The 24,121-nt window shown below is 37.0% G+C and overlaps 1 protein-coding gene across 3 annotated transcripts in view; it reads left to right on the top strand.

Moving 5' to 3' along the window:
• GR1 (glutathione-disulfide reductase) overlaps nucleotides 1–24,121 on the top strand; it is a 270,345-nt gene that overhangs the window by 207,310 nt on the left and 38,914 nt on the right. For all 3 annotated transcript variants that reach the window (XM_089458518.1, XM_089458519.1, XM_089458520.1), the window contains exons 12-14: nucleotides 14,662–14,769; nucleotides 14,914–14,978; nucleotides 16,292–16,405. In XM_089458518.1, coding sequence (XP_089314644.1) covers nucleotides 14,662–14,769; nucleotides 14,914–14,978; nucleotides 16,292–16,405 — 287 coding nt within the window. The remainder of the gene's footprint in view (nucleotides 1–14,661; nucleotides 14,770–14,913; nucleotides 14,979–16,291; nucleotides 16,406–24,121) is intronic.

The following is a 24,121-nucleotide window of genomic DNA, read 5'->3' as shown; positions in this document are numbered from 1 at the left end:
CCAGGGAATGAGAGCATGATGTGTATGATAAAGCAACGAATACACCCTTAAGGTTGGGCAGTTCGTCACCCACCAGGGGTTGGTACAACCATGGGTTCCTTAATGTAGTGGGCTCACATAGGGGCCCTAGTAGCCAGGATGATGGCCATAATGATAGGGGGTAGAGCTCATGTTTGGCTTTTGTTCGTGTGCTAAATTTTTCATGTCCGGGCCATCTTTTGCATTTTATGGGACATTTCCTGTTGTAAGTGGCCAAATAATGCTTTTAACTTTCTTTTTAGCTGCATCAACCTCTGGGGCATCGTTTCAGGACCGACCTAAAGTGTGGACAAGGGGAGGGGGAGGCAAACTCCTTGTGGACCCAGATGTGAAAAGTGTGAAAGGGGGTTATAATGAGCAGAGGGAAGTGATAATATATGGTGTAGGGAAGCGGGACCACACAACCAAGATCAGGGTTTGCCATGTAGTGCGACTCCTAAAGCTAGTAGCCAATAGAGGAGATCCCATGGGACTAGGATATAAGATTAACCACCAAGTTGTGACATGGGAACAAGAGTACAATCCAAAACCATTCTTTCTGCTGAATCCCCCCATTAATCCATGTCTAAAAATGTCTAAGGAATGCAAGCAAAAATACCCAATTACATTATGAAAAGCCATACCTTTGGGATTGGAAGGCCCACCTTCAAACATACGATCAACCCATGCCTTTGATCTAATGCCATAAGTTCAAACCCTGCCTTTGGGTGCCTACATGTCTACTTCATGGTACCAGGTTGGGCCTGTGGGAATGGAACCTTGTCAGTGATGTCCACTTTAAGAGGAATGGGGGGGTTGACTTCGATCTATAATATGGAATAATATTGTGTTACCCATTAGTGCCATAAGTTCAATCTTCTTATTTAAATTGGCATGGATATTTCAATGGACAATTCTTCATAGTATATCTTAATATGCCACTACAAATACAATGATATTATCAATGTTACAATGGGACACATTCCAATGGCGATGGGGGTCATGTCTTCCATGCTTCCTAGGTTTTTGGAATGGGGAAACTTAGTGGGAGATGTTTGCTCACATCCTCCATTTTGGGAAACTTGGGGAGATTTGGTAGGGTGGGATAGGGGGGCATGCCATTTATGCTTCCCATGTTTCTGGGATGGGGAAACTTAGTGGGAGATGTTTTCTCAACTCCCCCTTTTTGGGAAACTTTGGGGAATTGCTAAGCACTCCCCTCTAAAAAGTGACGTTTTTGGGTGTCTCCTCATGAGTTCGTCCCACTAGCCTTAAAAAATCATTTGTTTTAGAAAAACACAAGAAAACTAGTACCCTAAAGTAAGCATGAATATTATTTCATGTTTGTAACTTGTGATTGTTTCTCATATGCCAAATTTTTTATTTTTGTGCCCAATGGTGCTCTATAGCCTAGTATGTGGGAGATGTTGTCATGTTAGCATTAGATAACCCAATAAACATTGAAGCAAGCTTGGAAGCCATTTGAATGGAAGGAGCTATACGATGTCATTTTTATTTTTTTCAATCTCTAATATCTCTTTTATTACCTTTAGAAATCATTCTTTTTGCGACATCTTAAAGAAGGTTGCACATTGTGGTTCTACTTATGATCCTCCTAGCTATGAAATTACTAGGACCACAAGGGTTGAGGGAAAGAAAAATAGAAAGGAGGAAATAGTTAATTCTATAAGAGCATAGTAGGAAATGATCTAATGCGTTCTAGAGAGCTATGGTTGGACTGGTCAACAATCTAGATCCCTTGTGAATACCCTTGCTTGTTGATCTCAAGGAGGGACTCATTTGTTCACCATTGACTATATGAACGAGGTAAAAGAATGTTGAACATTCATTTAAAATATTATGGGATAATTTCGTCCATGGGAAAGGACAAAGTTGACCAAGTTGTCACTGATAATGCATCCAATCTTGTTTGTTCTAGTGAGCTATTGATGCAACATTTACCCAAACGTTTTTGGACACCTTGTGCAATAGATTTAGCCCTCCATGATATTGGTGAAGATCAAAGTTATCATAGTCAAAATTGGATAAGCAAAAATCTCAAATCAAATCAAAATTGGGAATTTTTTTTTTAAAGGACCAATGAACTAAAATATGTATAAAGTACGCTAAATTTAATTAAAAAATATAGTCATGTACATTAATGGAAATCAAAACCATTCTTGGATGTGTTATATTATTTGTAGGTATAAACTTGGTACCCAAACATGTTTCTGTGAGCCCTATTATAGGTTTAGTTAAGGGTTTTGGGCAGTTTTAACACATTGTTTTCTACCCATTGGAATCTAATATTCCTTGGTGGATTAGGGTTGAACGAGGTTGTAGAATACCTATGTATTGTATTTTAAACTGCTTTTGTTAGTAAAATGGAAAAAAGGTGTGGCTCTGATTTTTGTTTACTTTTATCAATTAAAGGTTTATAGGGTTAATTTGTCTATATTTTTATATGCTCCATTGTTTCTTTTTGTTCTAAAATTTTGTAAGCATTGCTTTCCCTGTATAGGCAACACATTTACTCTTCAACCATTAGGCATCCAATGTAATAGGTATTGAACTAAAATAGTAAACATTGAGGCTCCAAATGGTCATTATAATCCAAACAACCATTTTATGATGCTTCAAGAAATCACTTTGACATATCACTAAATCATCCAGGTAAGTTGGTATTGTTCACTGTTTACCTACGTAACCTACCTATTACGCTACACTGCTACAGCAAGGATGTCCCTTTCTATTACATCTGAAACGGACGCCGTAACTTATGTATCAGTATTATACATGTTGGGAGTTCATAATGTGTGCGGCTGTGCCTATTTTATGTGTTAATAACTTAATAATATATCCGTTTCTCATATATTCTCACCCTAAGTTAGCAATAGCATGTGAATATTGTATATGTAGCAGAACAGTGTCATAAAACGGACTGACAGGTAACTCATAAAACGGAGTGAGTCAGTGACAAACACGCTTCATTCTTGTGGTACTGTGTGTAATACATTGAAATAAATACAAGAAGAGCACCTACAGCAGTGTGTTTATAAACTGTTTGATGAAATGTGCCACTGTTTGATGAAATGATTATTGACGTGCGTAGTAATACGAGGGGTCCTGAATAATAATGTTTTGCAGTTACATTCATCTCTATCTTGAAAATATACCCCCTCTTCTTTTGAATATTTACATAAACTGATAAACCTCTTTATGTGGCCTTGCTTTTCTCAACTTATTATTCTTCTACCTTGGTCCTTCATTGAACTTCATCTTTGGAATTTCATCTCAAGGAAGAACGTAGTTTATTCAGAGTTTCATAGATGACAGATGTCTATCCAATGTCCATCCTTCCATTGACAAGATTACATGGAGTTGGTTGAACTTCATTAGTTGGACTCTTAGGAGATGGAGCTTGCTTGGCTGTTTGATTTAATTTTTAAAGCATAAATTTATGTTTATTGGTACTAGACTTTCAAATTAGTGTTCACTGTTCACTGTTGAAGGTTGGAGAAACCGTGGAACTGGAAGCTATTTCAGTTTCACAGTTCACTAGAGGATGACTTAAATGATAAATCTGAAATCCAACCCTCCAGTTGGCAGTGATGTATTCATATTACAACTTACAAGGATACCCACCAATGACCATGGATATCTCTTCTATCAAGGTCATGTTGAAAGTTGGCTTGAAAGTTGAAACTTTAAATGCAACATAGAGGATTTATTAACCCTTCAGTCTTCACTCTTCAGATTATTTTTAAATTTTAATGGAAACGTAGCAATGAGATGTGTGAGGCCAACCCTCTGTTAGGTGAACAGTGGAATCTATTTAATAATTTAATTATAATTTATGAAATTATGTGTATTGTAACCTTGAATTTATGTGTATTGTCTCTGTTCTAAGACTGGCATTTCAGCAGTTTGTTCATTTTTTACAGCAGTTTGTTCATTTTTTTGCATTTTTAAATTTTTTACAGCAGTTTGTTCATTTTTAAATTTTGTATGTACTATGCATGCTAATAGCTATAGATGAAGATCTATGTTTGAAATCAATAAATTTGTATCATTAATTAAAATTTGTGTAAGAAATATGATAATATCTAATTTTTAATATATATTATATATATATATAGATTTTAAATATATATATATTTTTTAAATAAAATAATATATAACGTGTCCTAACGTGTCCTGTTCCGGGGGGTCAGCGTGTCCGAATCCGACACCACGAATCTCGAATCCTACGTGTCCCGAATCCCCGTGTCAGGTGACTTAGGTTCAATCATACTGCTTCATGTAGTTCTTTTGAGCAACGGTCTTCTGTTTTCTTGTTCATATAGAACATCAAATCAAATATGATGTTAGAGCAAGTACATGTCATTAAAGGATACTGTATTCATCTTCCCTCTGATAGAGGTAGCAACCACGAGCCTAAGCTTGTCTCATACAACAACACAGTCTCAATCTATGAAGATATCTCTATACCAGTGATATATGGGATTCTCTGCCAATCAGATCCTAGTCTTGTTGTCACCTAAGTCACCGGATTCGCCATTTTTTATCCATAAAATTCGAAATTCGCCGTATTTCAAGGTCAAACGAATATGTTCGTTCGAGTTCGCCATTAAATTCGGCGAACTCGAATTTCATGCCGCATTCGAATTTTTGCCGAATAAATTCGCCATTAAAATCGTTTCGATGCGTTGAAATTCGCCGGCGGCAGATTAAAATTCGTTTTTTTTCGCGCCCGCGGGTATGAGTGTTGCTGTTTTAGGTTTCATTGGCGGGTTTCGTTGTTTAAGTTTTCATTGCCGCTGCAGACGCCATAGACTACAGTCTACACCTTGACGGGCTCGGGTTTTTCCAGAAACAAAGACTACAGGCATTGATATCTCCCAAATCGTGAAAGAAAGGGTTGTTCTGCTATATCAGTTTACCAGGCGGCAGGCCGAGAGGCGAGAAGTAACTGCCCCGTGCTGTAACTTGTTTAAACTTCTTTGGTGGGGGTTTTGGGTGTTTTGAGTAAGAGTATTTTGAGAGGCATTCAGTCCTCTTAATCACTTGATGTAACCAAAACTGCTAATGAAGATAAAGGCTGCTGTTCACTCTTATTTGATGACTGTTTACTGTTCTATTCGCTTTGATGGTTACATCATATTTTGGTTGGTGATCAAATGGTATCTTTTAGAAATTTTCATTATTTCTTTGTCAATATGGTTGACTCATTAGCAATTTTCATGTGCTACATAACTTGCTGATTTTTCCTATACATTTCAAGCTTTTCATCGAATTATGCTTTGACTCCATTATTGGATAAGGTACTAGCTCTTGCTTATCTTCTCGTTACACAATAACACGCAGACCTTCCAGCTTATAATGGTTCCCTCCTGGTCAAATTTATGGGTATTCCATAGCTGAATATGAAGTATATTTCAGTTAATATAATTTCTAACAATAAGATAGTCTTTATAAGTGTATAAATCTGCCCTCTATCTTTAATATACTTTTTTTTTTTCGAATTTCTATATGTCGAATTTTATGTCGAATTTTATCGACAAAATTTGAGTTGCCGAACTTTATTCGAATTTCATGGTCCTCGAACTCGAACTCGAACCTGGTGACTTAGGTTGTCACAATATATCACTGTCACATCGAGTGCCTGCTCAAACAACTCTCCAAAGAGCTTCCTTATCCAAACTGCCTCGCAAATAGCCATGCTAGCAACAATGTACTCAACCTCGGTCGTGCTTAAAGCTACAAACTTCTATTTCCTACTCATCCAAAATGTCATGGCAGATCCCAAGCTAAAGCAACACCCAGATGTGCTCTTCTTATCAATAACGTTTCCAACTCAATCAACATCAGTGCATCCATGCAATCATACATCTCCTATAGTATATCTTAGACCAAGATTGATCGTCTCATGCAAATTGTTTCAAAATGTGCTCGACAACAACCCAATTTGTATGAAGTGGCTCAGACATGAATTGACTCAAGGTGTTCACTACAAAGCATACATCTAGACGAGTGTTCACAAGGAACATCAATGTCTCAATCAATTGTTGGTACAACATCTCCGCATAATTTCTTGAAATTTACTTCCATCGGGGTGTCCAAGGATTTGCATTCCCACTTTCCAATTCTCTCCAATAGCTTCATGACATATTTTCCTTTTCCAAACTTCTAATCCCAGAGAGTAGTGCATCCTTCATCTTGAGCTCGGAGCCCAACTCCTCCTTACTTTGATCATCAGAGGCTCATTACCTGTCAAGAATAGATCGTCAACATGTAAAACCAAAATCAAAGGCATACCTTGGACCACTTTGAAGTAGAGGTTTGGATCAACACGACTTCCAAGCTTCACTAGGTCGCTGTCAATGCAGTCACACTAGGCTCGGGGAGTTTGCTTCAAACCATACAATGCTTTTTGCAAATAAAACACTAACTAAACCAATATGCCCAGCCTCAAACAAATCAATATTGTGCAATCAAATCAACCCAGTCTATTTATCAAGCCTTAATTCCCAAACCAAAACTATTGTCAAAGCCATGAATGTTTCTGTCAGTGTCACTGGTAATCTTTTCAATCTATGTCCCGAAGTACGAGGTTACAACCTTGTCTATTGTTATGTCAACAACTGTCATTTACCAAGCAATATCAAACTTCATCAAGCCATCCACATGATCATAATATGAATCATTTCTGTCACTAAATGTAAATGCATATACCAAGGACAAATCATATAAGTTTTTGCCATCCATTCATTGTGAGATTTCTGCAATAGCCAGAATAAAAAACACTGCATACTACAGACCCCTGCAAACACACGATGAGTCAAGACATTCAGACTCTCTACAACTAGTTAAACATTATGTAGATCTCACAATTCCTTAAACTTCCCTACTCATAGAACTCTTTATTATCTGCTTCATGTCTGTAGGACTGTCATACTGCTGGTGTTCTTCTGGTCTTGTGCATACGTTTTTCAGTATTTGTATCCCACAGGCTCAACTGCACCCATAGGTTTTCTTCTGTGCGGCTGGGAGGCCTACAACCGCACCCATAGGTTTTCTTCTGCGCGGCTGGGAGGCCTACAACCGCACCTTTAAGTCTTTCTCCCAGTAGATGGGGCTTGGACTAGGAGAAAGTTGAAACCCTTTCTGCTCAGATCAGAATTTCAACAACATCAAATGATCATGTATTCATGTCCAGAAACCTTGCTTCAACAATCAAGAGTCTTCTATTCATTTATTGCAAATAGTAATAGGTGTTGGGATATTATTGAGAGTTTCTTCCTCTGAATGGGAAGCCTCTTCAATCATCATTTATGACATCAACCTGTCTATCATACCTTTGTTATGCATCAACAAAACTGTCAGGTCATAGATTCAAACTATATGAGATTCTCAAACATATATGCATCATAGTTATGACAAATCATCATTAGCTGCTTCATATGAATGTGTCATCAATCATTCATCAAAGATTAGTGTCATATAATTAGGACAAGTAAATCTTCCTAGTTCAAGGATCATAATCACAACATGAAGTCAGGGCATCCAATTTTGCCACTTGTGAATTTTACTAAGCGTAACAAAACCTAACCAAAATCAGCAAGATGATATGAGTATTAATCTTATTGTCACACTTTTATCATTAGGGTTACCATGCTTATCTGGTTTCCATATATCAAAATCAATGTTTCTAGCCTACTTTATAAAAACATGAAATCCATCATGTCTAATAAAATGTAAGATACTTGGCATATATCAATACATCACATGAACCAAAAGTCATTTATAAAGGTGATATTCTCGGCATACCTCAGGACTTGACTTGCCATCCAATATTGTAGCTAAACTAAAACAATATACTATACATACCTTGTAATATTCAGATACCTTTGCAATTTGTAGAACTTATTTGTCATTGGCAATTGTAGCACTATATTAAAATTTTTGGATGCCACTTTGAAAACTTTCAAAAACTTTCCCCAGGTACTTCTTTCCTTTTCCAGTATAAACTCTTCTCTTCCTGCACTAGCTGTCTTTTACTGCAACTTGGATGATCCTCAAGAAGGATTTTCTTTTCACATCTCATCTATAGGTTAGAAGTATTCACATACTCAAATATGCATGAAGCAATAATCAAATCAATAAATCAAAAAATAACATAAATCTAAAAGGTACTTATCTTTAATGAGAGGTAATGATTGCCCTTTTGAACCAACCTTTAAGAGTTAGTATTGTCCATTATCCATGTAACAATGTTGCCTTCAATATTTCCATCAACTTCATCAGCAACCAGGCCTAATTGAGACTAGCCCAACTAGGGTTACACTAAATGTGTCACAAGTGCTAGGACGACTTCTCACTCATCATGCTAGGGTTTCAAGACTTCACAAATCAAACCTTTTTCATACTCCAAGGTTTCTTCCAAACCCTAACCTCATGTAATCCATCAAACCTTAATAACCCCTAGGGTTTCCTTCAAAGCCTAACATTCTTTTTGGTCTCCTCCATCTTCTCTTGCTTTCATCAATGGTGTCTTCGTAGGGGTGATCTTCAATGACTTTTCTTCAGCCCAACACTAAAACCATGTTAATTTTTTTTTAGGGCTTGTTGTCACACAGAGTGTCTAGGCACCGCAACAACGACTCATATTGGGGTTGTCACCCTGATCCCCAATCTCTCTGTTTGAGCTGTCTCCCAATAACAGACTAAGGGGGGTAGACCCTATGGAAATGAAATGAGGGAAGATCAATTGGGAATCAACCAATCTGGGAGACACAGTTAAGCAACTAATATTTGTTTAGATTGCACAATATTTTGAAAGATTCAATTTGATTTGAGGAAAATGATACCAATGACTTGTGGAGTCAACTATCTTGCGAAAGAAATAAAGTCCAAGTAATGGATGGGAAACTGCTGCTGAATGATTCAACTATCTTATATGCAAATGTAAAACTTAAAGCTATGTGAAGTGAAGGGACTTGGTTAATTTTAGTTAAATGCTTGTTCTAAGTTTGCTCCCTTAATGTTTCTATCAACCAAGCTTATGCTTGGAAGTAAAATTTTAATGTGCAAGTACTAGCTTAGTATGCAAATGCAAAGTGAAATGATATGATGGTGAAAGGAGGGCCTAAAATACGAGTTATTCTGAGATATGTCGTGAGTGTTTTTTAATTCATGGCTCAGAAAAATGACCTTAATTTGAAAACAAATACTTATACCAAGAATGTAAAATATGAAGTCTGCACAAGTAATTACTGAAAACACAATAGGAAACCAATGAAATATTCAGAAATCCATTTGCATGAGGTACTCAATCAGAGATCATTAGATGCATAAGTAAAACTAAATTAGTCCTTCCTGAATGAGCATGTAAAAACAAATGTACTTCAGAAATTAAATTAAGTGTTTAAACTCAGATCACAACAGTTAGGTGCGAACTCTGAAATATTAGTTGTGGTAATCTGTTCTTAAAACAAATGGCAATGCCAACAATTTATTTTAAATCAGTGGTCTTATTACCATGCAAGATTCAAACTTTTTTTTATGTGTAACAACAGAAACTTCAAATGACACACTGATAATTAATAATTTAGAAAATTTCTGAGTTTAACTATTTCCAATCTAGTGATGCATTTGATCTTAAAACTCAGAAATAAATTACTGAAAAAACATTGAAATAATATTCAGAAATTTGTCAATTAGCATGCAAAAGTTTCTGAAAATAATTCTATTTCTGAAATGTACTACAGTAAAAGATGCAAACTAAATTTGCTGCTAAACTTCAGCTAATTGAAACTCTATGCCAGTATTAGTCTTGCTTTCAATCAGATAAATGAAATGGGGTAAGGGTTTAGAGGATGTGCACCAGTCAACCCTTAGGGGCTTGAAGATACTTGGAGATAATCTGCCCAAATCATTGAAGATCTTTAGGTCCAAATGCCAACTAAGAATTTTTTTTGAGAATTTTTTTTGTTAAAATTTTTAAGAAACCTTTGTCAAAAATCTTTGGAAATTTCAGGGAAGAATTTAATGATTTTTTTTGGAAAGAGGGTGAAGGAAGAGAGGCTGCAAGGATGAGGGCTGAGGAGGTAGCTGGAGGCCGACGGCTTGAGGGTGAGGGTCGCAGAGGTAAGGGAAAGGAGGGAGGACGTGAGGAGAAAAGGAGGCCGTAAGGAGAAAGGGAGAGAGAGGAGGTGAGGGAGGCCGTAAGGGAGATGAGGGAGGCCGAGAGTTGGAGATGGCCAGCGTAGGGCCTCTAGGCCCAAAAAAAATTCATTTGCCCACGATTTTTCGCAAGAACTATAGAACCTGTATTGAGTTTCCTTTCTGAAATTTTTCCTTGACCTGCAAATAAAATGGAGATAAGATCTTGCCCCCCAGGGCTAGAGCTGTCTCCAAATTCCACAAAAATCGTCGGCAATCTTCAGACCTGTTCCTGCATAGACAAAAGATAGAAAACCCCAAAACATGTATATACAAAAATATGAAATACCCAAAAGCCCAACGAATTAAAAAAAAATTGAAATTTACAAATCTATAATAATATTCTACAGATCTAACAGATCTGAGGAGTATGAGTGCAACTCTACTTCTAGATTTGTAGATTGCCAACGATATTTGTGGATTTTGAAGGCAAATACAAAAGACAGAAAACCCAAAAACATTTATATACAAAAATATGAAATACCTAAAACCCCAACAAATTAAAAAGAATTTGAAATATACAAATCTACAATAATATTCTACAGATCTAGCAGATTTGAGGAGTATGAGTCCAACTCCGCTCCCAGATCTGTAGATCAAAGCCCTCTATTAGACAAATCTAAACAATTTTGCACATTTATAAATAAACTAGAATTTTAAAGAGGCACAAGCCTAGAAAACCCTGCAAATAAAATATTTTGTAAGATGGCTTCAGAAATTAAAAACAGTAGGCTCTTTAGATTCTATAATCTGAGAGTCAGTTGGTCCAGCTGAGGACTTCCCCAAACACCCAATTCCTGAATAATAACTTCTGCACACTTAGATCTGATTGTTAGATCAATAGATATTCAAAATAATCATAAAATCATCAAGAAATAAAGATACTTGCTAGTTCTATCAAATCAAAAGGATATTTTAAAAACCCAGAAATCTGTGCAAAGATACATGTGCACAGATCAATCCTCAAGGGCTATTATCCAACAAATACAAATAAAAGTAGCAGAGTATTAAAAGCAATACTACCACATAAATCTGAAAGAGGAACACCACGGTCTGAAACCCCAAAGTCTTTGCTTTTTATTCACTAGAAAAAAGTTACAAGAACTTTTCAGAGCAAGTACACGATTCAATGATCGGATCAAGAAAATGGAGAGGGAACTCTAATTTATAAATAAATTCCCCAACAGCTAGATGATTTGATCCCCGTCAAAGTAATCTCGACCATTGATGAAAATCAAATGATCTTTTAATCATCACCGTCGAAATTAAGTTACCTTCTTGAGGAAAATCGAATTTCACTTTTAATTTCTTTTTAATTAACTAAAAAATGATTATTTTGAGTTAATTGCCTCAAAAAATTGACTTTGTCTTAACTACGAAGGCCCTAGGGTTCAAAATATCTTGAAATTTTCAATATTCCCTTGGCCGGGGACCTCCAAAAATTAAAAACTTAAAAACCCACGAATTTTAAATGTTGGAGAATTTAATTTTTCCTAAGACCTAAATTAATTAAATTTCTGGCTTAGCATTTTTAATTTATTTTAGCCAGAAAATTTAATTAATTGGCTCATGAGGGGATTAATAATTTTTCCAACCCTCTAATACTTTAGCATTATAGCTAAAATATTATTTTCATGAAATATTACATTCTAATCCATGAAGGGGGAACACCCATTCGTTATAGACCCGCTATAAGTTATCCATTTCTGCGACTCAAAATATGATCTAGTAGACTAAGTGACTTGTAATAAAATAATCTAACCAAATAGTTAGAATTATTCCCAAATCACTTTTACAGAAACTCGATAAATAACACTAGGACTCATCTAAGATCCCGATGAAAAAATCCACCTTAACTTTGGGGTGAGGCTGGAGGGAAAAACTCTGCCGATCATCCGTGTTTAGAAACACACACGAATTGTTGAGATGAAAAACCTCCTAGGATAGAAATCATCATCAGAAAAATAAATTTACCTAGGTTGTTACATACATTTGTCTTATTAGGATGATTTACATTACAAAATGCAGAATGGGTTTAGAAAACTCCATCGTACATATAGCTGATAATGATGAATTTGTGGATCCTCTGAGTGCTTGGACATGATGGAAATCCTTGCGCGAAAAAATATATAGCAATGGGGTGGTTGACATGGAGTGGTCAACATTTGGCTCTACTTGGGGACATGTTGCTTCATCGAAGGATTGTGAGAATCCAAAATCTGCACCCAAAGAAAACGCATAATGACATAAGTAGCATCCATCCAAATATAATCCAAAAATTATCATACAACATTATATTGATGAAATAGAAGCTCTTTAGCAATTCTACAAACATGAAATGTAAACTTAATCTAGGAACAAAAATAAAATGCTAAAATGACAAGGTGTAGGGTTAGAAATATGATACAAAAGATGCCCCATGGCATCAGAGGATTTATTTGAAGAACAGCTTGAGCATTTGACCATTTGCAGGTAAGTCAAGTGGTTCACCTTCCAATGTGCTCAAATGGAATGAATTTGGACCAGCAATGCCTCGGATGATGTAAGGTCCCAGCCACAAACTGTCAAATTTCTTATGCTTTCTTGGTTTTTCATTTTTGCGATCCCATAGTAAAACCATATCTCCAACCTGCAAAGATCTAGACCGAGAAGATTTGTCAAAGCTTTTCTTAATGTTAGTCTAAGCCACAGTCTGACATAAGGGAGACATATATGCTATGTTGCATGGGTTCCCGAACCTGGGGGTGGGGTTCTCGAACCCGTCTCGGGTTCTCGTCCCCAAGTACCGGATTCGGGTTCGGGTGCTTCTGAGAAGAACCCATAAGAACCGGGTTCTTCTATGAAGAACCAGGTTCTTCATTAAAAAAAATTGGGTTCTTTTGTCTTGATGGGTACGGAGAACCCTGATGATGGGTACTTGGAACCCCAAAATCAGGTTCTTTGGGGTTCATTTTAGTTTTTATATTTTATTTTTTAATTAATTTAATGGGCTTCCCCTAATATTCTAGGTAGCTAGTTCTTCATCTTGCAAGAGGAATTGGAGTACTTATGCCTTTATCCATTTAGTAAAGAGAAATATGTTAGGCTCAAAGAAGGCAGAGAACTTAGTGTATGTTCATAGCACACTTCATCTCATATCTCAAAAAGACCCTGGATACGAGATTCCTTTCAAGAGATGGGACCAATACACAAATGATGCTATATGTGTGGATGAGGAGATACAACCAGATGGGCTTATTGAGCTACCTCCAATTGCTATGGATGAGCAAGAGCCTCAAGATGAAAGTGATCCCTACCTGGAGAGCATGCTAATAGAAGATCTAAGTGATGTTGATGACATTGCTTGAGGAAGCCATTGTTCACTATTAGATACTTTTATTTTAGTATTTTAAAATTTCTCAGTTCTTGTTTGGAAATGCCTTAAGACAAATTTTGAATGTAGTATGACGATGGACATATATCATGATTCTTATTAATATGTAAACTCCAATTTGCACTTGATATCTAACTGGAAATTTTGAAATTTCATTGTGAATGTTGAATGTTCAATGATGTGCATGTTTAAATATTTAAAGTTTAAATCATAAATATTTTAGTTTTCTTGTTTAAAGTTGAAAAATATACAAATTCATATATATTATAATTTATAAAATATATATATATATATATATATATATATATATATATATATATTATAATATACCCCCGACGAACCCACGCACCCTATTTCGAAAAATGACGTACCCGTCCCCGTCCCCGCACCCGTACCCGTCCCCGAACCCACGTTTCCTGGCAACATAGCATATATGTTATATGTCGTATAATGTATGTAATAAATTCTATAGAATAAATTATGTGCAGATAATATGAGTCATATCAATATGTAATTACTAATGTCATTTATATACATTCCTTCTGTTCTTAATTGATATTCTTGTGTTCATGTGTGTCTTCTGCATCGGCATTTGTGGTGTAAAATGTCAGACTTATAAAATTCGATGAACTCTGGTTTTAAAAACTGGCATCCCTTGCATTTGATTCAATTAACCCTTGCAGTCTTGCTTTGCATGTAAAGAACCTTAGTGATAGCTTATCTCTTTGCATGTAATATTAGTGTATGCAAGAAAATGCCACATGGCATTCATCAGGAAAAGCGTTTGCGGTACTTAAACAACCTCATATTCGATGTATATGAGAGGAATGCCATCCTGTTTATTTATACAGAAACTATTTTTTACTGTGAAATTCTGTTAGATCCTTCTCACCTTGTTCCATCCCTGCATACACCATTTTTTTTTACATATTGATGTATGTTCTGTACATTTTCAGGCCATCTCAAAACTCAAATCAATATCTAATTTAGTCTTAAGTTAAACTTTGTATATGATTATCACCTTTCTTTCTTTTTTTTATAAATAGGTTGATGAGTACTCTCGAAGCACAGTTCCAAATATATGGGCAGTTGGAGATGTGACAAATCGGATTAACCTTACACCTGTGGCGCTAATGGAGGGTACTTGCTTTGCTGTAAGTACACTATTTGTAACCCAATGCCTTTCCATGTTATAATATGGATGCTTCCTTTCTTGGATTAAGATGATGCTTGTTTTCATGTTATGGTCTTGCTATTATGTGCTGATACCGTCATGCTGTAATGAACAATTCTTGCAGAAAACTGTGTTTGGTGGACAGCCCACTAAGCCTGATTATAATCATGTTCCTTGTGCAGTATTCTGGTAATCTATACTGCCACTACATTTCTATGATGTCTTAATAACTTTTTATTTTCATCTTTCTGGACTTGGTTAATAACTTAATTGTACTGTTTCAGCAGCACTGCTTGCTTTTGAAGCCAGTCTCTGTAGATAAGGATATTGTTACAATCTTATAGTTTCTTTCATGTTACTTTCAAAACCTGACAAAGCATAATTTTATTCGCTGTGATAAAGTATGGCTAATCAGATAGAAACTACATTAGCACACCTCACAGGAAGTACAAGAACTTTTCATCCTGTCTTCTTGGTTCCAGTGCATCACTTCTTACGTCGTCTGTGTGATATATGTCATTTTTTGAATTATTTCTCAACAATCTATTCCTGGTTTGAATATCTGCGAAGTCTACGTATCCATGCCATTTCATTATCCTTTTCAATACTTTATAACTTTCTTGTGGCAAAACCCTTGCAGATTACTTCATTCCTTGAACCCAATTCCATATTTTTCCAAAGACCATGTTTTCCAAATCACCCGAGGATAGATTAATCTGGGTGTGATTTTGGTATGCTTTCACTTGTCTCCCTGGTTACTATGTGCATGCAAAAAGGTGACTTCGAAGCCTAGATCCAGTGACCAGGCCTGATTGTATTTTCCACTCCTTTTGATTTATTTGAACATTGCAAAATATACTACATGTGACATTTGCATAATAGATTAGACGCATATTAATCTTATAGCAAGATGTGAGCAGACCAGTTACCATATGAGTTCCCGACCCTGTGGTTTGTATCCTCCTGCTTCATATTCAAGAGTTAAACCCCCTTTTCCTTTGAACAGACTGGGAGTGGCATCTGATTTAATTGCTGTCTATCTTTCTTAGCAGTGATATATAAGCAAATAGCCACCAGATAATTTTGATTTGTTCTGATTAACTTTGCAGCTGGTTACTGTGTGGTTTCTATTTACCTTTTATTTAGAGGTGAGCGTCCAGGTTACAAACATTAGTACGATGATATAGTGTGGATTAAAAGAAGCTCTATAAATATGCTTACCATTTAGATTGTAACATGTGGAAACTGAGACTCAGAATATAGAATCTTTTAGAATTTTTAATTTGTCACATTGTCTACATTCATATGCTCATTACCATAGAAGTTTTTGACGGTTAAATGCTTGTATTTAATTGTCATCGAATAACACAATTATGATATCTTTATCATGGTTTCGTTATTTTGAACTTTGCATATTCTGTGTTTGTGAGTATTTGATCTGAGTGATTACAGACCTCTTCTGTTCTTTCAGAATTTTCATTTTATTATTTTACTTTTTGCAGTATACCTCCTCTCTCTGTAGTGGGCCTTACAGAGAAGGAAGCTATAGAGAAAGCTAATGGTGATATCGGTGTCTTCACTTCAACATTTACACCCATGAAAAATACAATATCACGGTAAGCGAAAACATTGTATCCGGAGTGCTTGAACTTTTGCTAGATGGGATTATGGATTGCTAGGCAGTTAGATGATGTTTGACAACTTAAGTGAATTTGATATAAAAAGCATGAATGTTAACTGCATTTTTAGCAAATAAAGCATTATCATCTTTTCTAACATTACTAGTTTAGATGGTTACATAAGCAATATAGCCTTTCATTGAATTATGCCATCTATTCGTTCTAAGTTTAAAACCTTTGTTAGAATTGGACTGCATTTACTTATTTAATTTGTATCCAGATAGGTCCTGACTCCTTGCAGTCCCTTTTGTTTGTGCATTGCGTTACCATAAAAATTAGCACCCAAAAAGTGTAAAGTTCCAAGCACAAGGTGTTAGTTCTATATAAATCAAGAAGGCTATCCACTGTCACTTCAGTACCTTTTCCTCTCTCTTTTGGTTGGCTCTTCTCCAACATAAAGGGGGCTTCCCTAAAAGATAGGATTATCAATGCTATGGAGTGGTGGCTCAAAGTGAAAATGAAGTGTAACTCTTGATCAAACGAATTGGTTGTTGTATAGTAAGTGGAAGTGGAAATGGAAATGGGGAAGGAGGGGTATGGGAATGAAAGACAATGAAGGAAGAGTGGGGGATGGAATGAAATGATGAGGTACCAATGCCTATGAATCTATTCAGTTAATGGAGTCGTGGAATATTGCATAATGGAAAGGTCTACTTTGATATAGTCACAACTGCTTCACGGAAGGGCATTGCTATGGAGGAAAAGTGTAATTTGCCTTATTCAACCTTATGGCCATGGGTGAAAGAGCTTGTTTGTTGCATGCACATTCTGATAGATTCTCGAGGAAAAAGGGACTAATTTGACACATTATTATGGAAACTTGGAGGATAGAGTTGCTACTCATCAATTTTAACATGTTTTATTGGGTTGAATAATTAATCAAATCAACAACTAATATATTAGATGATAGATAACAACATAAAAATAAAACTGCAAGGAAGTCAAGAGGGAAAGGTTCTTCACATTGACTTACTTCTAAGTGAATAGACCTTCACATTGACTTGATAACAAGAGGTTTCTATAATGTATTTACCAATATTGCAAACATCAGCATTGAGATAAAATCAGTGAGGGTTCAGAAAAAGAAAAATCATAAAACTCCGGAAAAAATCGGTAAAAATCAGCAAAATAAAAAAAATGCAAAAATATTCATTTTTTTTTTCAATTTTTTTAGTATCTAAAGCGTGCACAACATAAAATAAATGCATTGACACATAAATATGAAAAGAAAACTATTATGTTAGATTTCTAGTGCTACATCACACATAACAGTGAATCATGTCCTGAATCTTGAGTCCTGACTCATCTTCAAAATATCAACAAAAAATATAATAAATGTATCTCATTTCATGAGTCATATGCAATGAAATGAACCACTAAGTTCATTCTAACTTCTAACTTCTAACTAATGATTTCCTCTGCCCTTTTTGCGAGAAAATAAAATGGTTTTTCTTCTAGATGAAGAAGGTCCTGGGCTGACATTGGATTCTGATGTCCTCTAGAAGAAGTAGGAGGAGTTAGACTACGTCCTTTACTAGTGACCATGGTAGGTGGTGTCACCTTCTCCTCGTCCTCTGCCGCTACATATCTCTCCCTTGCAGAGGCTACCTCCTCCACTGCCTCCTCCTTGTTAAATTTATAATACCAACCAAATTTATTTTCTCACGACAATTTAATTTATCTTCGGTTTATTATTTATTTACGCAAATAATAATTGAATCACCAAAAAGTAAAATCACTGGTATCTTTAACTTCTAAAATTAAAAATATGCAACAGAAATAAACCAGAGAAATCAATCACTCATTGCAAAAAATAATTAACCCACAAAGAACTCTCTGCCATTTTATTATCTGGAAAATTTTGGTTTTTCAACCCATAGAGATACAAAGAGAAATACAATTTGGAACCTGTAACTTGCCTCGCTCAGAATGAAATCAACCTCAACGAAATCTGCTTCCAAATGAAATTGATTTGAAGAAATCGACCTCCAACAATCAGATCTGTGCCCTCCAATGCACCTTGCCACTAAGGCGCACTGGAAAAACTCTACACTTCAGCAACTCGGTCTCCTTGAGACAAACTCGATCTCCTTCCGGCAACTAGCCCCCTGCAATATCATCCTACTTGGCCCTCTTGGGTTCATTCAAACCCACACACTTCTCTTCCTTTGCGAACTGATCATTGAGCCACTCACATTGCAGGGAGAATCGTTCTCTCTTGTGATGACTCGCTCACACACTTGTGCTCTTCATTGTGTCTTCACCTCCATCGCTAGCCTCCATTTTTAATCTTCATTGATTTCAAATCTCTAACCTCAATCTTCCCTCTAGAAACATCTTGAATCTTCCTTCTAGAAACATCTTGAAGATTCCTTCTAGAAACATCTTGATGTTCAACGATTGAGATTATTTCTAAGTCACTTAAATAGATAAATTATTTATCCTTAGAAAATAACCCAATAGTCCACAATAATAAATTGACTCTAATTATTGTACTTTTCCTAAGTTAAACTTAGGAAAGAAGACTTAAATCATTGGAAGAGGCAAATAATGCAGTGTTCCATGGTGACACGACCCCTAGGGTAGGGTGCATGCACTCCATACTTTACACACAGCTAGTCCGGGGGGACACTTGGGAAAATGTTTTACCCACGTTCCCCTTTTTGGAGAGCATGGGGAGACGCAGGGGAAACATTTCCCTAGTGTGGGGGGTGTGTCTCCCCAAAAGGGGTGCTTCTAGGCGCACCCTATTTGTGTGGGGAGGCATAGTATTCAGGCCTATTGCCTTAGTATTGCTATGCATTTCATGGTAATGTTTTAGTGGCATTCTCCTTTAAAATTGACATTCTCCTTTATCTTTCATTTTCATCCTTTTAGTTAAATTTTTAACATTACCATGAAATGACACGGGATGTTTAAGAGTGGTTCCGACCTCACTGGATTTCATATGGAGAAAGTAGAATTTTAGATCTCACTCAAAATCCAAGAGATTAATAGTTTTTTAGGATTTTAAGATCGATGGAATTGCAACATCTCCATTGGATTTTGTTATGTACAAGAGTATGGTACTAGTATTTAATGAAGAGCACTAAGCCCTCTATGTACCTTGATGTTAGTGGCATTGGTTTATCGAGCTCCTCCATCATGACTCTACTAAAAATGTACCCATCACTCAAACAAAATCTCGACTTGACATGCTACTTTTTTTCTATCTTATTTTAATGCTTAGAGGGTGATATTGATTATTAAGTTCCCAATATAGGTAATGGTAATGATGATATGTAGGTATTTGTTGTAGCACGACTTTTTTTGGATGCTAGAGGCCATCTAGAGCCATTTGTTGATCTATTTTCAGTTCAGAGATGGATTGCACTTGGTGCTATTTTGGTTATGTGCAGCCTTGCATGCTATATAAATGAAAACTTTTTCTTATTCGTATATAAATGGTTTGGCTTCATATGTATGCATATGAATATATAATTTTTTCTTTAAACTTTGAATATTTTAGGTGTTTTTGGTTGACTAGTTTTTTGGTCTGGTTATTTTACTAGTTTCAACCAGTTCTTGGTTCAAAGGGTTTTCTAGTTCGATCATCGGTTTAGTCTCAATAAAATTGGTATCTACTGTAGTCTATTTTGCTTAGTACTAATTAGATTCTAGAATGATGAACGCTGAATTTAAATTCTATATCAATTTACATTCTAGAATGATGAACGCTGAATTTAAATTCTATATCAATTTACATTCTAGAATGATGAATGATAAATTTAATTTTTAAATCAATGTATATTCTAGAATGATGAATGATGAATATGGATCAATGTATTTCATTATTGAATCTCATGGTGTATAGATGAATGATGAGTACGAATGATGTATGTACCAGTGCGAATGATGAATATGGATCAATGCATTTCATTGTTTAATTTAATTATGTAAGGATCAATATATTTATGCTTTCATTATTGAATATGAGTTTGAATTATATATATATATATATATATATTTTGAAAACTTATATACCCTAACGTTTCCCCCCACCCAAATTTCCCTAAAATTTGAGGGTACTGCCACATGTCCCCTCTGTGCGACTCCCCGCACCCGCTTCTCCCCTTCACAAAATCTGGGTGGAACATTGAAATAATGTATTCCAAATGCTAAGACACCAAGCAATTGTAGAAGACCTTTTGATGCTACTCACATCAACACTCGCTCCTAGCAAAGAAGGAATTGTTCACCACCCCCAGCGTTTCCCGGTACTTCACAAACTTTCCCTTCACTAGAGGCTTCGTGAGAAGATTTGCTACCTGCTCTATAGAAATGTAGTACAATCTCACAACACCCCTCTGGACCCTATCTCTGATGAAGTGATGTTTGATCTTAATATGCTTGGACCAATTATGAAACACAAGATTCTTAGTGTATCATTGTTTGCCCCATCTATAGATCAAATAATCCTGCAAGCATCTTTTGAAGCCACACTACCTCACAACTCACCATACTCGTTGCCATGTACCGTCTCTACTGAACTAAGTGCCACTGACTATTGCTTCTTATTGAACCATGAGATCATGGTTGATCTCAAGTTGAAACAACATCCAGATTTGGACTTTTTGTCCACCTCACTCCCTACCCAATCAAAATCTCTGTACCTTACAACTCCACTCCTCCAACTCTGACTTATCTTAGTCCAAAGCAGTGTTGCAGGAATCGCCCCCCCCCGGATCCAAAGGCAGAATCGCGGATCGGAGCGAATCGATCCGGAATCCCCACTGGAAGCGCGATTCCGTTTTGGAGGTGGCGCGATTCCGGGCAAAAAAAATGATTCCTGCCATTTCATGTTGCGGCCCCCCGGAATCGCGGTTCGGCAGACGCTTCGGGCACGGGGTGGCGCCACGCAACCTGCCCGGAAGCGCACGCCACCCGCACGCCACCCAGGCGCAACCCGGACGCAACCCCGCGGGCAGCGAATTAAACATATTTTTTTTTTTAATTTCTTTTAAAGTTTAACTTAACTAGCATGAGGGGGTGGGTTAGGTGAGTTTAGGGTGACTTTAGAAAAGAATAAAGCCCCCATTCTCTTCTCATTTGCTCACTTTGAGTTTATGAGAGTTGGAGAAGAGAAGAGAGGAGAGGAGAAGAGAAGAGAGGAAAGGAGAGGAGAAGAGAGGAGAGCTTGGAGGAGTGAAGAAGGAGGAGCTAGGAGAAGGAGGAGGAGCTTGGAGCAAGAGCTTGGAGGACTTCATCTACAAGAGCTAAAGAGGTAAGTTCAAACCCCAAACTCCCTTGTTTTTTTGAAAAAAAAATTGTATTTTTCTCCTCTCTCTCCTACTCTTTCCCATTGTTTCTACTTGCTCCTTTATTTACAGGTTGTCCACCACCTATATCCATATTCCAAGATGGTGTTCTTTTGGCTTCTATGTATCATTCCACTCTTGGTTTTAATGATGGCAAGGGTGAGGAATAGAGGGGAAGAGGAAGGGGATGAACTTGGTCCTAATAGTAGTGACCCAATGTATGATGAGGAGGAAGGGTTTGAAGAGGAAGGGGATGAACTTGAAGAGGACACTGAAGCACAAGATGGGAAAGGTACATCAAATCCCTTGTGGAACTATGTGACCAAACTTGAAGGGGGAAAGGGTGGTGGATCTTACAAATGGATGTGCCCTCATGGTTGTCATGGAGGAAAACCATATACGGGTTCATATACCCGTCTGAGGAGGCATCTTTGTGGGGTGCTAGACAGTGATGAAAAAAAGGGTTCTGTGGGGGTAACCATTTGCCCAAACATTTCAAGTGAACAAAGACAAAAATACATCAAAATAGAGATGGCTGCACAACGAAAAAACAAGAAACAAAAAACTCATTCTGAATCAAGTGCAACCTCTAAATTTGGTAGTTGCCCATCTCCTCATGGTACTTTTGCAACCTCTGGAGGTAGAAAAACAATAGGGGATTTCCTTAATGTTACTGGGAGGGATGATGTGGATGGAAAGATAGTCCGTTTTCTTTGTGCTTGCGGTGTACCATTCAATGTGCTTCGCTCTCCCTATTGGCATGAAATGGTAAAGGCCATCAATGAAGCCCCAAAAGGATACAAGGCCCCCAACTATGAGAAAGCTAGAACAGTGTTATTAGAAAGAGAAAAAGCTAAGGTTCAAAGAGCTTTGACACGTTTTACACATGAGTGGGTGGATTCTGGGGTATCCATTGTATCAGATGGGTGGACAAATATTAGAAACCAACATTTGATAAATGTTCTTGGTGTTTCTTCTAGTGGTGCAGTATTTATTGCATCTCATGACTCCTCCTCCATCAGTGCAACTGCACCAAACATTGCAGATCTCCTATTGAAATCAATCAAAGATGTTGGTCCGAATAATGTGGTTCAAGTGATCACAGATAATGCAGCAAATTGTAAGTTAGCAGGAAAAATTATTGAGCGTACTCATCCACACATCTTTTGGTCTGGGTGCCTGGTTCACACATTGAACCTTTTGATGCATGATATTGTGAAACACAAAGATTGTGGGTGGATTGCTGAGGTTTACAGGAAAGGGAAGCAGCTCATTAAATTCATCACAGGGCATACAAGGGTAAACCACTTCTATGGCACTTACTCCAAGTTGCAATTGCTTAAAATTGCAAAGACAAGATTTGCTAGTTATTACCTCACCTTTAGGCGGCTAGTGAGGGTGAGACAAGCTTTAACTAATCTGGTGTGTGCTGAAACATGGGATGAAATTAACGTCAGTACAGATGGTGCTAATGAAGTCAAGGACACTGTTCTTGACAGTTACTTTTGGTCACAGGTTAAATATGTTTTGCAATTCACCAAACCAATTTATTACATGATCAAGTTTGCAGATTCAGATCGACCAGTAATTGGGGAGGTGTATGAGCAAATGGATAGCATGTTGGGGCAGATTAAAGACATTGTTGAGCCTAGAGATACCACCTTGTACAATTATATTCGTGAAGAGGTGGAAAAACGATGGGATATGCTAAATGTTCCATTGCATGCATTAGCATATGTTTTGACACCTAAATACTATCATCCATCATGGCTTTCAAAACCAGCACCTGGGGGGGGAGTCAGGAGAAAACCACACCAAGATAAAGAGGTTCACGAAAAATATATCGCTGCATTGAGTAGATTAATCCCTGATGAGGAGGAGGCTGCATTGGTACGGAGACAGGTGAGCAACTATACGAGCAACACTGGTCCATTTTCGAGCATGCATGCAATTCAAGATCGAGAGCATTTTTCTGCTCTTGAGTGGTGGAACATGCATGGAGGGCCTACTCCACTTCTACAGAGTTTGGCATTGCGGGTGCTATCACAGGTGGTAAACACTTCTTCTGCAGAGAGGTGTTGGAGCTCTTATTCTTTCATCCACAGTGTTAAAAGGAACAGGTTGAATTTAGACCGGGCAGAGAGCTTGGTTTATGTTCATTACAACTTGCGATTGTTGTCCCATTACTGTGAAGATGCAAAGTCTAATAAAGACTTGTTGACTTGGGACAAGAATCCAGAGGAGCCCAATTTGGAGGATGGAGTGTTGCGACTAGAGCAATTAGAGGATTCTCTTATCCAGGTATGTCCATTGTGGTATGAATTTTCCAATTTTCCCTTATAAAGCATTTCTCTAA

Source organism: Pinus tabuliformis, chromosome 7 (genome assembly GCF_031772625.1).
Source record: "Pinus tabuliformis cultivar Carrire ecotype Pingquan chromosome 7, CPIR1, whole genome shotgun sequence".
NCBI classification, from domain to species: Eukaryota; Viridiplantae; Streptophyta; class Pinopsida; order Pinales; family Pinaceae; genus Pinus; species Pinus tabuliformis.
Note: the sequence above shows the minus strand (reverse complement) of the source record. Positions and strands in the feature narration are given on the sequence as shown.